General features: G+C 40.0%; 1 protein-coding gene and 1 pseudogene across 1 annotated transcript; one reads left to right on the plus strand and one right to left on the minus strand.

Moving 5' to 3' along the window:
• Positions 1–4,841: 4,841 nt before the first annotated feature.
• Positions 4,842–9,231, minus strand: LOC115950346 (annotated as a pseudogene).
• Positions 9,232–14,066: 4,835 nt separating this feature from the next.
• LOC115995379 (pentatricopeptide repeat-containing protein At2g29760, chloroplastic-like) lies at positions 14,067–16,265 on the plus strand. Its single transcript, XM_031119931.1, has one exon. It carries the CDS (start codon positions 14,158–14,160, stop codon positions 16,150–16,152), a length of 1,995 nt encoding a protein of 664 aa, XP_030975791.1. The 5' UTR covers positions 14,067–14,157; the 3' UTR covers positions 16,153–16,265.
• The last annotated feature ends 417 nt before the right edge of the window (positions 16,266–16,682 follow it).

The following is a 16,682-nucleotide window of genomic DNA, read 5'->3' on the forward strand; positions in this document are numbered from 1 at the left end:
GTCCAGAACAACCCGAAATATGAGTGTCGTGCCCTCACAAGCAGAGTCCAGGCTAACGACGCCTCACCAACAGCAATCTAACCAGGTGGAAGGTGACAACGGAGTGGGGGCTGGACCTCAGTCACAGCAAAGAATCCCTATTGACAATGCCAACATCTTCATTGAGGTTTTACAGTCCCTGCAACACTCATAGCAACAAATGATGGAAGAAATCCATCAACTGAAAACAGACAAAACAAAGGAGAAAGGAAGCCAGCATGACCCAGAACATGCGGCAGACAAAGAAGAGACACCAGCAAGAGGTGTCCCACAGAATGCAAAACAACGTTTCATTACTATGGCCAAAGTAGCGGCTCTCCTGGAACAAGAGAGAGCCAAAGCACCTAAGGAGAGATTTTATGCACGAAGGCCTCTTTACCCACTAAGGGTACTCAGCAAACCGTACCCCGAGAGGTATGAGCCGAGGGCCTTTGCATAATACGATGGCAGGAAGGGAAGTGCAGTTGAGCACGTGAGCAAGTTTATTGATACTCTTGGCCCTTACGCTGCAGACGAAGACTTATGTCTTCGAGAATTTTCCAAGTCGCTATGTGACCGGGCATACACCTGGTACATCAGCCTAAAGCCAGGATCGATCCTAACTTGGGATCACATGGTGGATGTATTTTGCACTAAGCACTTCCACGAAGAAGAAACAGTAACGCTTGCAACCCTGCAGGCAACCAAGTAAAGGGATGGCGAGGATTTGATGGAATACATCAAAAGATTCAGGGACATAGCACTTGATTGCTATGATCATTGTGAAGAAAGAACATTGGTGGAAATGTGTATGACGAACATGATTAGGGAGTACAGGGCAGTCCTGGAAAACTTAGAAATCTCCCAGTTTGCACAGTTGTTGCAAAAGGCCAGAAAGACTGCCCAGTCCATAAAACCAAGTTCGGATAAAAGAAATGCTCCGCAAGCTATGGCAGTATCCACTTGTAAGTGGAGAAGGAAGACTAACGGAAGGGAATATGATACTTCACCACCAATACCATACACTCCAAAAGAATTAGATGTGCTGCTAAACAAGTGGATAGCAGATGGAATTTTCAAGCCTAATCAAGTTTCCAGAGAACCCACAGAAGAGGAGCGGAGAGACCCCCACTTCTACCGCTTGCACAACTACATGCAACATCCTACCGCAGAGTGTTGGGCACTCTGTAAATTAGTGCACCGCATAATTAAAGAAGGGATTCTAGAACTATCCCAGCAGGAGGTTCAAAGAAACCCACTCCCGAACCATAAAGGGAAAGGTGTAGCAACGGTGGTGATTTGCGCGAATCCAGGGGAAGACGAAGAAGAAAATCCAACCCTACCTGCTGCAGCAATTACCACTTTACAGCGAAGCTTCAAATTCAAAATTTGTTTAACCAGCTGGGGCTCACAACAAAGGAAAGAAAGATAGCCACGGAGGCTCTAGTGAGCATCGCCTCCGAGGCAGGAGTAGAATGCTTATCAGGAGAAGTCCCAGATGACAGAGCCCTCCTACAAGAGTCAACCGAGATCACTTTTAGTAATGAGGATACGGAAGTGGGATACCCAGATCACTGAAGGCCCCTTTACTTGGTGGCATCTATAAATCAAATCCCCATCAAGTGAGCCTTGGTAGATACAGGTGCTTCTGTAAATCTCATTCCATTGAGCACTTTACAAGCAGCTGGAATTTCGGAAAGAAAGATTTAGGGATGCCCAATCGAAGTTACGGGTTTCGGCGGAAGGGGCGAGTACACCGCAGGCCACATTCAGTTGTGGTTGAAAGTGGGCCCCATAGCTTCTTTAGCACGGTTCCACGTGGTGAAAACAGAGGTCTCCTATCATGTGCTTTTGGGAAGGCTATGGTTGCACAAACACTGATTGGTCCCCTCCACCTATCACCAGTGCGTAAAAGGAAGGCTGAACGACAGGATGATATGTATAGCAGCAAACCCCTCGTCGTTCGAACAGGCAGAAGCTTACTTAGTAGAAACCATGTTCTACGACCAATGGGCTCCGTCTGGGGAAAGCTCAGTATCGAAGCCACGAGGTACCTTCATGCCTAAGTGAGAAGATGTTCGAGGTGACCCAGAGCCTGACTTAAGGGAGTTTCTAGCACAAAAAAAGAAAAGAAAAGAAGCACCCGCCACAGAATCAGATGACACGCCTTAATGTATCGGGGTCCGAGGCCTTGATGGCAAGATTGTGTACAAATTATGAAGGTGCGTGGGGCCCACAAGTGAAATACAAGCGGGCCCCATCCAAGAGGGGCAGAGCAAGAGTTTGGCGTGTTACGTGGCACAGGAAAGTTCAGGGGAAGAAAGTAATAAAGAGAAGGATGAAGAAATCACGGTAGAAAAGGAGGTGCAAGTTGTGGCAGAAGAAGAGTTGGAGGAAGTTAACCTGGGGTCTGGTTCACAAGAACCAAGGCCTATATCGATTAGTGCAAGTCTGACAGAAAAGGAAAAATCAGAGTTGACACTACTGTTAAAAGAATTCAGAGACGTTTTCGCATGGGATTACAGTGAAATGCCATGGCTAGACCCTGGGCTAGTGGTGCATACTTTGAACGTGGACCCAAAAGCCAAACCAGTGGCCCAGCCTGCAAGGGTATTCCACACTGAAATAGAAGGGAAAATAGTCAAAGAAGTATAGAAATTACTGGCCGCAGATTAATCAAGCCTATTCAACACCCGCATTGGCTATCCAACATAATACCAGTAAAGAAGAAGAATGGGCAGATAAGATGTTGTGTAGATTTCAAAAATCTCAACAGAGCCTGTCCCAAGAATGAGTTCCCACTGCCAAACATGGATTTACTAATAGATTCTGTGGCAGGAAGCGCCATGTTTTCATTCATGGATAGGTTCAATGGATACAATCAGATCAGAATGGCACCAAGGGACGCGGAGAAGACTGCTTTTAGAACACCCATGGGCAACTTCTACTATACTATGATGTCTTTCGAGTTAAGAAAATGCAGGTGCAACTTATCAATGAGCAATGACTGCCATATTTCATGACATGATGTACTAGGAACTGGAGGACTACGTGGACAACATAGTGGTTAAATCAAGGAGGAGAGAAGAGCACTTCCATGCATTAAAAAGGTTATTCGAGAGGTGTAGAGCCTTCAAACTGAGAATGAACCCTCTCAAGTGCGCATTTGGAGTGTCCTTTGGGAAGTTCCTGGGTTTCTTGGTACACAATAAGGGAATAGATGTGGACCCGGCCAAAACCATGGCCACCCTAAACCCTAAACCCTAAACCCTACCACTTGAGTGCTTGTCCCATCGGACACCCCTTCTATCTTTCTATGAGTTGTGGTAGCCAAGGCAGCACTGTTCACAGGTCTTCTCCACATTAATGCAGTCAGAAAAGTAGCTGCAACGCATTTAATGTAGCAGCTACAGCCTCTCCTTAGGCATCTTTCGTTTCCCTCTTTGCCACGGGTCTATAGGACTCGTCCTTGTTACTAGTGTTCGTTGGGGTGGGTCCTTTTAGTAGGCAGAGTGCATGTTGAGCCATACTCGTCACGTCTGAGGAGACATTTCTCCTCGAACTGCCCTTTAAGTGACTTCATGCCCACGAGAATTAGACTGGGACCTCCTTTGGCATCTACGTCCTCTCCTCGGACATGGTTAATCCTCCCGTATGGGCCTAAGGCCCATTGTATGATTTTGGGCCTTTGCCCCTACAATAGTCATACAAACAATATTAACTACAACAATACATAATATTTTACAATGTATTAGCTTCTAATATTTACAAAACATATATTTATACAATAATAATAAATCTGTTAATTTCTAGAACTATAAGTTAATAAGCAAAGCAACTAAAAAAACTCACATTAACCCAAAACTTACAATCCTTAGTTGTGCACACTGAAGCAAAGCAGAAGAGTAATATAGCACTGAACAATTAAAGGTAAGTGAAGCAACATGAAAAATGTAGGAGATGCAATGCTTTAGTGATGGTGCCTGCCTTTTATAACGAGGAGAGAAATGAAAAGACAAAAAAGAATCCATGACATAGATTCATATAAGTAGCTTAGGTTTTATTGGGAATGATCAAAGAATATATTCCGAAGTACTTGGAGAATAAGAATCAGGAGGAAGAGATGAGGTGATTGTGATGTGAACCCCGTCAAGAATAACGAGACCCAACAACGAAAGGGAACCCAAGATCGTTCTATGGACAGATTCAAATGGGAGACCTCGACCCGTTGTTTATGACAAACAAGAACCTCGGTAAAAGGAAGACGCCACAAACGGTGGTGGAAACTCCATTTGATAAGTCGAGATGAACGCCACAGGAATTCCCGATAAGTTCGAGTAGTTCTTCAAAGAACCAAAAAGAATAAACCTCACAAGTTTTATCAATAATCTCTCAAAAAACGTTTACAGACTTAGATGACTATTTAAGGGCTCCTTAAAACTTGGCAGACAAGAAAATATATTCTAAAATAACTCCTAATTGATACTTAACCATATTAGGAATAAAGTTTGACCTAAAAAGCATTAAATGCACCTAAAAACAAGGAAATAAATCACCTAAACCTATAATAACGTTTTTTACATAGACCCAAAATATTTCATGCCAATTCTTAGGCTTGACCGGATCCTTCTAGAACTTAAATCAAGTTGACGATTTTTTGTTGCCCACGTGGATCATGCTCAATGGGCCTCCACAAATTTGCTTGAGCCCATAACTCTTGGATGAGTTCGTTGAGTACATCCTTGAACTTCTTTGCTCGTGCTCTCGTAACCGGCCCAATTGGTACTTAAACGAGATCCTTCGAAGCGGTGCCTTGATCTCCATCATTCCCCTCCTCTTGAAAAAGGATTTGCCCTCAAATCATCACCTACATCAAAAGGACTCAAATCAGTAACATTAAAAGTGGCACTTACATCGTACTCACCAGGTAAATCTAGCTTGTAAACGTTGTCATTGATACGCTCGAGGACTTGGAAGGGACCATCTCCTCTTGGGAGCAATTTAGAACATCTTTTCACTGGGAATCTTTCTTTTCTCATATGCAGCCAAACCCAATCTCCAGGTTCAAAAACCAGTTTGCGACGTCCCTTGTTGGCTTGTGTGGCATATTGCTCTGTTCTTCATTCAATGTTGAGTCTTGCTTTCTCATGAATCTGCTTCATAAAGTCGGCTTTCTTTTTGCCATCTAAATTAACGTGCTCCATCAAAGGTAAAGGAGATAAATCCAATGGAGTTAAAGGATTAAACCTATACACAATTTCAAATGGCGAAAATTTGGTAGCAGAATGAACAGCTCTATTATATGCAAACTCAACATGTGGAAAACATTCTTCCCATGTTTTGATGTTCTTTCTAATGATTACCCTCAATAGAGTAGACAAAGTCCTATTTACTATTTCAGTTTGACCATCAGTTTGTGGATGACAAGTAGTGGAAAACAATAGCTTAGTACCTAGCTTACACCACAAAGTCTTCCAAAAATAGCTCAAGAACTTAGCATCTCTATTCGAAACAATTGTCATAGGAATGCCATGTAATCTCACAATCTCTTTAAAGAACAAATCAGCAACATGTGAAGCGTCATCCGTTTTGTGACATGGAATAAAATGTGCCATTTTAGAAAATCTATCTACGACCACAAAAATTGAATCTCTTCCACGTTTAGTCCTAGGAAATCCTAACACAAAATCCATTGAAATATCAATCCAAGGCTCACTAGGAATTAGTAAGGGAGTATACAAACCGTTGGGTTGCACTTTGGATTTAGCTTGCCTACATGTGACACATCTACCACAAATCCGTTCGACTTCTCGTTTCATGTGAGGCCAATAGAAGTGTTCCTGCAAAATAGTTAAAGTCTTTGCAACTCCAAAATGTCCCATTAATCCCCCACCATGTGATTCCTGCACTAATAACTCCCTCATAGAACAATTAGGCACGCATAGCTTATTTTCTCGAAATAGGAATCCATCAAGCTTAAAGAACTTACCAGAGGCGATTTTCTCACAAGCTCGATATTCCTCACAAAATTCGTGGTTTTCAGCATATAATTCTTTAATGTGTTCAAAACCAAGCAATTTTGCATCAAGTGTGGAGAGTAAGGCATACCTGCAAGAAAGTGCATCGGCGACTACATTCTCCTTACCTTGCTTGTACCGAATGACATATGGAAACGTCTCTATGAACTCCACCCATCGTGCATGCCTTTTGTTTAGCTTGTGTTAGCCCTTCAAGTGTTTCAAGGACTTATGATCGGTGTGAATCATGAACTCCTTAGGCCATAGGTAGTGCTGCCACGTCTCTAAAGCCCGAACCAATGCATACAACTCCTTGACATAAGTTGGGTAGTTTAAGGCTGCCCCGCTGAGTTTCTCGCTGAAGTAAGCAATTGGTCGTCCTTCTTGCATAAGAACGGCTCCTATAACAATACCTAAAGTATCACATTCAATTTCAAACGTTTTAGAAAAGTTGGGCAAAGACAACAAAGGTGCGTTAGTCAGCTTCTCTTTGATTAATTGAAATGCCTTCTCTTGTTCTTCTCCCCACCGAAATCCAACATTTTTCTTGATTACTTCGGTAAGCGATGCAGCTAAGCTACTGAAGTCCTTCACGAACCGCCGGTAGAAACTAGCAAGTCCATGAAAACTACGAACATTACCTATACTTGTGGGACTCGGCCAATCTTGGATTGCACGTACCTTCTCTTCATCAACATGTATACCTTGTGCACTAACAACAAATCCCAAAAATACAAGCTTATTGGTGAAAAAAGTGCACTTCTTTAAATTAGCAAATAACCTTTCTTTCCTTAGCACATCTAAAACGGATTTCAAATGTACTACATGATCATCTATGTTTTTGCTATAAATGAGTATATCATCAAAATAGACAATAACAAATCTGCCTATAAATGCACGCAAAACATGGTTTATAAGTCTCATAAAGGTGCTCGAAGCATTAGTCAAACCAAAAGGCATAACTAACCATTCATACAAACCATATTTTGTTTTAAAGGCGGTTTTCCATTCATCTCCTTCTTTTATCCTAATTTGATGATAACCATTTTTTAAATCAATCTTAAAAAATATGCAAGAACTATACAGCTCATCTAACATATCATCTAAGCGTGGGATAGGATGACGATACTTTACCGTTATGTTGTTGATGGCTCGGCAATTAACGCACATTCTCCACGTCCCATCCTTCTTAGGTACAAGTAAGACCGGAACTGCACATGGGCTCATGCTCTCCCTCACGTGCCCTTTCTCCAACAATTCACTTACCTGCATTTGAAGCTCCTTTGTCTCCTCGAGATTGTTCCTATAAGCTGGTCGGTTTGGAATTGCATCGGGAACAAAATCAATTTGATGTTCAATCCCTCGGATTGGAGGTAACCCATGTGGTGTTTCCTCGGGGAAGACATCCTTGTACTCCTGCAAAAGAGAAACAATAGAACTAGGCAAAGCAAGGTCAAGTTCGTTAGTGTTTAAAAGTGCCTCTTTGTACAAAAGTACAATCATTGGCTGATTTGAAAACATTGCTCGCTTGATCTCACTCACTTTTGCATAGAAATTCTTTTTGTTTTCTCTCTGATTTTCTCTCAAGGGTCGAACTTTGATTTTCTTTTTCTCCCTCATTTTTCTCGGCCTCTCTCTGATTTTCACTCTTTTTCTTTTGCTCACTCTCTTTCTTTTGATCACTCTCCTTTTGTAATCTTACTTGATCCTCGTATACTTGCTGCGGTGTCAATGGTACAAGAGTGATTGATCGTTGATTAAGTACAAAAGAATACTTGTTCGTAAAGCCATCATGCTTCACTTGCCTATCGAACTGCCATGGACGCCCTAGCAATAAGTGTCTCGCTTGCATCGGTACTACATCACACAGCACTTCATCTTCGTATTTACCGATTTGAAATGCAACTAACACTTGCTTGTTCACCCTAATCTCACCACTATCATTTAGCCATTGCAACTTGTACGGTCTTGGGTGCTTTACCATGGGCAATCCCAATTTCTCCACCATAATTGTGCTTGCAACATTAGTACAACTACCACCATCAATAATCACACTACATACCTTGTCTTTAACGTAGCACCTAGTGTGAAAGATGTTCTCCCGCTGTATTTCATCAACTCCTTTTGCTTGCAAGCTCAATGCTCTCCTCGCCACGAATGTCAATGCGCCAAGGGCTAAATACTCCTCCTCGGAAACATCCTCTAATGGCGGCATGTCGTCGCTGTCAGAATCTTCATCATCGGTCACAATTTCACCATTGGCTTGCAACACCATGACTTGCTTGTTTGGACATTGACTTGCTATGTGGCCCCTGCCCTAACATCTAAAACATTTAATATCACGATTCCTAGAGGTAGAGGCTTCGGTTTTACCTTGAGGAACGTGGCTGGTGGTCGTGGACTTGGGCTCGAGTTTGGGCGTTTGTGACTTGTCCAGCGGCTTAGCATGACTCGATTTCCAATTCCACATAATGGAATTGGACCTGGCTACTCGTGTTGTTCCACTTTGATAGCCATATGCACTATATCTTCCAATTCCACATAATGTTACATCTCTACCTTATCATGAATCTCCCAGTTTAAGCCAAGCAAAAATCTAGCCATTGTAGCCTCCCGATCCTCCTCTACATTAGCGCGGATCATAGCAATCTCCATCTCCTTGTAGTAGTCCTCTACGCTTCGACTCCCTTGTCTAAGACCTTGTAGCTTTTTGTACAACTCTCGGTAGTAGTAACTTGGAACGAATCGCTTTCTCATCACTACTTTCATCTCCTTCCATGTGTCTATTGGGTGTTCTCTATTCCGCCTCCTGTTTATCACAAGCTGATCCCACCAAGTAATAGCATATTCAGAAAATTCAATCACGACTAATTTTACCTTCTTTGTCTCGGAGTAATTGTGGCAATCAAACACGAACTCCATCTTCTTCTCCCACTCAAGATATGCCTCAGGATCAGACCTACCTTGAAAGGACAGAATCTTCATCTTAATACCACCCAAGTTGTTATCTTCGCGATTCCTAGCTTCTCTAAATCTTCCTCCAGGTCTCCTATTGCTAACAATGAAATCCTGATCTTCTTCTTCATCAAAACCAGACCCATAACGCTCTTCATCCTCCTCCCTCGGTGGAACTCTTTCCCTTCTACGCAAATTACGACCGTTTTGTGGTTGCTCCTCACGTCTATTCTCCATTTGATCTATCCATTCGTGAACCTGCGTCATCTCCATCTTCATCACACGCCTCATCTCACTCATCATGGCCTCCAAAAACGCTTTCGGATCAGCCAATTTTGTATCATCTTCGGCAATGCTCTTACCACTATCGTGAGACATGATTGCTGCAAAACAAAGGTTAGAAGAAAAAAAAAGAAAAAATGAACCTCACGAATCACTCCCTTACGTGTTTACACTCAAGAATGTGGATCACTCTCCACTCGTGTTTCACTCAAAATAATATGGCTTTTACCCTTTGATGTTCTCACCACTCTTGCCTTTTTCCACTCGATAATTCTCTTTCAGTTCTTTTGAAACTAAACAAACAACTCAAAATTTCCAGCAACAATTCACCAAGAACTAATCAAGGAATCTCAAATTTGAACGTAAGGAATATGGAAATTTTTAGATTAGAATTAGAAGGAATATGGCAGTTTTGGAATTTTGGAAGCACAAAATAGTGAATTTTTTTTTTTTTTTTTTTTTCAGACTCCTTTTTGTCTTCTTCTTCGAGTCTTTTTTTTTTTTTTTTTTTCTTTTTATGATCAGCAACTAGCTTTTGAGAATAATGAAATAAGATTTCGAAATAACTAAGAGATGTGAGACCAGACCAATAGTTTAGACATCAACAAGACAAACAAAGATTGAACAGATAGGGTAAAGGAAATTTGGCTAAGAAGAGATAAATATGTTAAAAGATAGGCAAACCTGAACTAGAAACCTTGCTCTGATACCAAATGATGTGAACCCCGTCAAGAATAACGAGACCCAACAATGAAAGGGAACCCAAGATCGTTCTATGGACAGATTCAAATAGGAGATCTCGACCCGTTGTTTATGACAAACAAGAACCTCGGTATAAGGAAGACGCCACAAACGGTGGTGGAAACTCCGTTTGATAAGTCGAGATGAACACCACGGGAATTCCCGATAAGTTCGAGTAGTTCTTCAAAAAACCAAAGAGAATAAACCTCACAAGTTTTATCAATAATCTCTCAAAAAACATTTACAGACTTATATGACTATTTAAGGGCTCCTTAAAACCTGACAGACAAGAAAATATATTCTAAAATAACTCCTAATTGATACCTAACCATATTAGGAATAAAGTTTGACCTAAAAAGCATTAAACGCACCTAAAAACAAGGAAATAAATCACCTAAACCTATAATAACGTTTTTTACATAGACCCAAAATATTTCATGCCAATTCTTAGTCTTGACCGAATCCTTCTAGAACTTGAATCAAGTTGACGATTTTTTGTTGCCCACGTGGATCATGCTCAATGGGCCTCCACAAATTTGCTTGAGCCCATAACTCTTGGATGAGTTCGTTGAGTACATCCTTGAACTTCTTTGCTCAGGCTCTCGTAACCATACCAATTGGTACTTGAACGAGATCCTTCGAAGCGGTGCCTTGATCTCCATCAGATTGACTCCTCCAAATATATATATATATATATATATATATATATTTATCCAAACAATTCTCTCTCTCTCTCTCTCTCTCTCTCCCCTCCATTTTTCGGCAACTCCATTGCCATAATTCTTTTTTTTTTTTCCCTCCCATTTTGGCAATTCCATTGCCACAAATCAATTGCCACAATTTTTTTTCCCTTCCATTTCAGCAACAACATTGCCACAAATGAACTGCTACTATTTTTTTTTCCTCCCATTTTGGCAATTCCATTGCCACAAATCAATTGCCACAATTTTTTTTCCCTTCCATTTCAGCAACAACATTGCCACAAATGAACTGCTACTATTTTTTTTTCCTCCCATTTCGGCAATTCCATTGCCACAAATCAATTACCACAATTTTTTTTCCCTTCAATTTTTGACCTAAATCTTTTTTTTTCCCCTCATTTTCGGCAACTTCATTGCCTAAATTACTATTAAATTTCTCCCTAAATTTTCGGCAACTTGGTTGCCACGATTCTTATTTTCTCTCTCCTCACTCCCCTGTAATTTTGGCAACTTGGTTGCTACAATTCGTTTCCCTTTCGAGCACTCCACCTAGCACTTCAGGCACTTCACCTAGCGGGCAAAGTATTGGGCAACAAGAATTTCGGTAATGAGATTATGGAAATTCAAATTTTTTCTCCCTCCTCTCATCACATCTCCTATCTTTTCTCTCTCATACTTTTGTTAGAATTTCGGTAACACCATTGTCGAAATTCACTCTCTTTCCTCAGATTCCCAAATAACTTTGAACACTACCCATATCACAAATAAACATGATATTCTACAATATTCATCCAAAAGACTCTAGCCTGTGTTTTTATAGTATCAGAGGCTGTAACTTTTAATTCAAACATTTTCTTTACTTTTATACAAGGAGCTTAGGGATTAGAATACTAGAAAGATTTTTTTTTTTTTTTCCCAAGAGCTTTTTACTATTATTGTCATCATTCTATTTGGTTAAAAAAAACTCAAGTTGATTAAGGGTACGTTTGGTACACTGTAATAATTATTACATGGGAATAAGAATAAGTATTACAAGGAATAAATTAAGTTGGAATGTAATAAGTATTACTATTCATTAGATTGGTGACCATTTAGGAATAGAATTCTGAATATGCATCCACAATTTAGTAGAGTATAAAAAGAATGTGTAATTAAATCATTTTTAAGTCAAATTTCCTAAAAAACACTTATTTTAGGGTGTTCAAAATGGAGCTAATAAATAACAACAAGGAAAATTTATTTTCTTTCCTTTTGAAGATGTGCCAATTAATGGCTTTTTAGGAAATCTTTTAAAAAAGTTATTACACAAGGTGAAGGAATAGATATTCAGTACTTTTGATAAGAAATAGTTATTCCTCATTTTGAAAAATAGCTATTCATAAGGAATAACTATTCATTGTAATAAAAACATAACCAAACAATCGAATGGTTATGCCTAGGGGTGTCCGAAAGCTTACCGTCACCGAGGAAACCAACCGGCACTGATCGTCCCACACCACCGTTGCCACCGACCAGTGGAGCCAATGTCGACGATCGGAGCGCAAATGGCTTTCTAATGTTGGTGCGGTGCAATCATCGGATTAGAAGCCCGAAACCGAGTCCCTGCCCGAACTGAATTGATACGATGCAATGTAATGTAACTTTCAGTTTCAGAGGTTTGGACGTTTGGTACGATGCCATTTCACCGAGTTTGTATATCAATTTTTTTAACAAAACGTCGTTGTAGCTATTGAGTGTTAAATAAATAAATAAATAAATAAAAACGGTGTCATATTTTGCTAGGTTTCCAGATTTTCCCTCTGTATAAATTCTTTCTTTCTGAGTCAGAGGTCCCTTGACTCTCTCTCTCTCTCTCTCTCGCTCTCACCTCTCGCCTCTCGCCTCTACTGTAGCCAGCGCCCAGCAGGTGCTCACCGAGGCAAACCACGAGTAATGGTAAGCCACTAAGCTCCTCTGTTTCCACTTTTCAATGAACTCTTCTCTCACCCCGCGACAAACCATCTGTTTGAGTTGGTTTATAGGTCCATGGCCATGGGTGCCACTGCCGGTCATGTTTGTTGGTAGATTTCAAATTAGCCAAAGTTAAACAAAAAAGAAAACAAAACAAAAACAAGGGAGAGGAAATGACGGGACAATGCTAAGGAAGAGTTGTTTTAAGTTTTAACAAAAAAAATGGACCAATAGTAACATTGTTACCTATTGGCTATTTGTATTTGGTTTATACTAACATTGTCGGAACTGTGTAATGTGTATGAGCATAAATGCTCTAATTTTTATGTGTGTGTTTTTTTTTTTTTTTATACTAACACTTTTACTTCCTCTGTTTTTTATGTTTTTTATGTGATTTGTTTTGGATCATTACTATTTGGGTGAACAGATTTTTTTATAAAGTTTCTGTTGAACAGATTTTTTTTTATAGGGTGAACAGATTTTTTTTATTTAAAAAAAAAAAACATATTGTTAATATTTCAAATCAAACTGACCAAACTGATTAAACCAAGCCAATCAAACCGCACCGCTATAGGTCGGAAAACCGACCCTAATCGGTATGCATCGATTTTAATTATTACAAAACCGATCTCTATTGGTTCGGTAACAAATTTGAAAAAAAACCGAGCCGACTGAACCGCGCACACCCCTAGTTATGCCATAGGAATATCTATTACATTACAGTGTCTATTACAGTTTACCAAACGTGCCCTAAGTATTTTGGTAAATGGAAGGAAAATTGCTAAAACATGGAGAATATCTTTACTTGTGATGAACTTTGTGGTGTCTCACAAAAGATAAGACATTAATCTATTATACCCAAAAACAAAATTGAAAGAAATCATTTTTTCCATTCTATGTATTCTTAATTCCTTCCAGCACATACGCTAGAGGAGATATTGATGAGACACCCATAGTTATTTGTGAGAACAAGAAAATAACACTAACCATACAATTAGCATAGCTCTTTGAAGTTCAAGAATCTCTTCCGAAGAGATATCTTGTGCTTTACTTTTAGCGGGAAATGAAATGATATAAGCCAATCTTCCCCAAAACCATACTTTTCATGTAATATGCGTTGATACAAATGAATAATGCTAATACCACAACTATTTACACAATTTTTGCCACACCACAATAACGAGTTGTGAGTGTCTAAGTAGTAGTAGTGTAGACCTATATAAACCCACTACTTTTTTTTTCACAGCTCACAACTCACAAAAGTTGTGAACTTTGTTGTGGTCCTAGCTTCTTTCAAAATAAAATCCAAATATTCCTCCCTCCCTCCCAAAAAAAAAAAATCCAACCCATCACGTAAAAAGGTCAGCAAGTCAAACAGGCTTTTCAACAAAACGGCGTAGTTTTCCACATCCCACTTTAAATTTCAAAAAACGGTTACCCTCTGCCAATTCTTTTTCTAAGTTCAAACCTGAATTACCTAATGCCCAACTATAATGTCCTTTACTCTCAAATATTGGACCGTTGGTTCCCGCCTTAAGAATTCCCTCTTCTGTTTCCACACACTATCCACTACTTTCACCCACAAATTCAATTCCCCCACTCACCAAAACCTCCACCAACTCCTGGAGAAATGCTCTTCCATGAGAGAACTCAAGCTACTCCATGCCCAAATCATCCTCCATGGCTTAAGCAACGAAAACCTCACGCTCGGAAAACTAGTTTCTTTCTGTGCCCTTGCAGACACAGGTGATATTGAATATGCCCGCCTTGTGTTTGACAAAATGCCCGAACCAAATAAATTTATGTACAACAGTTTGATAAGGGGTTACTCAAATGGTGATGACCCAATAAAGGCAATTTTGCTATTCCGCAAGATGATTGGTTCGGGCCTCTCACCAAACGAGTTTACTTTTCCTTTTCTTCTAAAGGCTTGCACTCGCAGATTGGCGTATTGGGAAGCTGTGATTGTTCATGGTCAGGCCATTAAACTAGGGATTGGGTATCAGGTTTGTGTGCAAAATGCCCTTATAAATGTATATAGTGTTTGTGGGTCAAGTCAATGCGCGCGGCAATTGTTTGATGAAATTTCAGATAGGACTTTGGTCTCGTGGAATTTGATGATTGGTGGGTATTCTAAAACGGGTTGTTGCAAGGAAGCATTTTTGTTGTTTCGGGAGATGAGAGAATTAGGAGTCGAACTTGATGAGTTCACCTTAGTTAGTTTGCTTTCAGTTTGTTCACAAGTTGGTGATTTGGATATGGGAAGGTGTGTGCATCTTTATATTGAGATTACAGGAATTAAGGTTGATTTAATCGTGAGAAATGCTCTTGTAGATATGTATGCTAAATGTGGGCATTTGCATTCTGCCAAAATGGTCTTTGATCAAATGCCTGATAAAAATGTGGTCTCATGGACTTCCATGGTTAATGCCTATGCTAAACATGGGCTAACTGAATCCGCTCAGCAAATTTTTGATAGCATGCCGGTGAAAAACGTGGTTTCTTGGAATTCAATGATTTCAGCTTATGTCCGTGAAGGTAGTTGCACAGAAGCTTTAGACTTGTTCCGCAAGATGTGTGATTTGAGTGTGGTGCCTGATGAGGCTACCTTAGTTAGTGTTCTTTCTGCCTGCAGCCAAATTGGTGATCTAGTCATGGGAATGGAAATCCAGGATTACATGTGCAGTAACAATTTAATACCTAGTGTTTCTCTATTTAACTCCCTCATAGACATGTATGCAAAATGTGGCGCCCTTAGAATTGCCATGGATATCTTTTACAAGATGCCAGAACAGAATCTAGTGTCCTGGAATGTTATGATTGGGGCCCTGGCGCTGCATGGATGTGGCTCAGAAGCTATTGATCTCTTTGAAAACATGCAAGCCTATGGAGTTTGGCCTGATGTGATTACTTTCACAGGACTGCTTTCGGCTTGTAGTCACAGTGGTCTTGTTGACTTAGGGAGATTTTACTTTGACAAAATGAGTTCTGTTTACGGGCTTTCACATGAAATTGAGCACTATGCTTGCATGGTTGATCTGCTTGGGCGAGGAGGGCTCTTAAAAGAAGCAATTTGGCTGATAGGAGGAATGCCAATGAAGCCTGATGTTGTGGTCTGGGGTGCCTTGCTTGGTGCTTGTAGGACCTATGGAAATATAGAGGTCGGGAAGCAAATCCTAAAGCAATTGCTGGAGATGGAGCCAAATGGTTCGGGCCTGTATGTGCTTCTCTCAAACATATACTCTGAAGCTGAAAGATGGGAAGATGTGAAGAAGATTAGGAAACTAATGAATTACCATGGGATCAAAAAGTGTAGAGCAATTAGCTTCATTGAAATTGATGGCTGTGTTAATGAATTTTTGGTTGATGACAAGAGGCATGAAATTTCTAGTATACACTCCATACATGATCAATTAACAGATCATTTGAAGTCTTCAGGATATTCACGCAACCTTTCAAGTGCGTATTTGGATGTAGAGGAAATCTAGTGCTATGCCCAAATTTTTTTTGTTGTATCAATAAGTTATGAGAAAGTAAATTCAAACTCTAAGACTGACTCTCTCTCTCTCTCTCTCTCTCTCTCTATTAATTGTTAAAATGTCACAAGAACCGTACTTCTAATTAGGTACTCAGGAAAGAACACCACCGTATATGTTTGAAGAGAGTACTTTAATTTGTCTTTTGCATTGCAGATTTCTATATATAGCTAACCCAGTTTGGTCATTAGCTGATGATTATTTGTAAGGCTGCTTAGGGCATTACAGAGCAGTTATGTCTTTTGTCATGACGTATAGATTGTCCTGTCATTCAATTGATCAATACTCGATAAAAGAAATTGCGATAAACTAGGTTTAATTTGGAGATTTTCGTGGTACTTGTTAACTCTTGGTTGAAGGAACATGGTCATAAGGTTTCACAGTGTGTGCTAACTGCTAAGTCTACTTATAAAATTGGCCAAATTGTACTTAAAAGGCAACAGGTATCATAGTATCCGATAATCAACGGTTAAAAAACAGCA

Source organism: Quercus lobata, chromosome 6, assembly GCF_001633185.2.
Source record: "Quercus lobata isolate SW786 chromosome 6, ValleyOak3.0 Primary Assembly, whole genome shotgun sequence".
Lineage (NCBI taxonomy): Eukaryota > Viridiplantae > Streptophyta > Magnoliopsida > Fagales > Fagaceae > Quercus > Quercus lobata.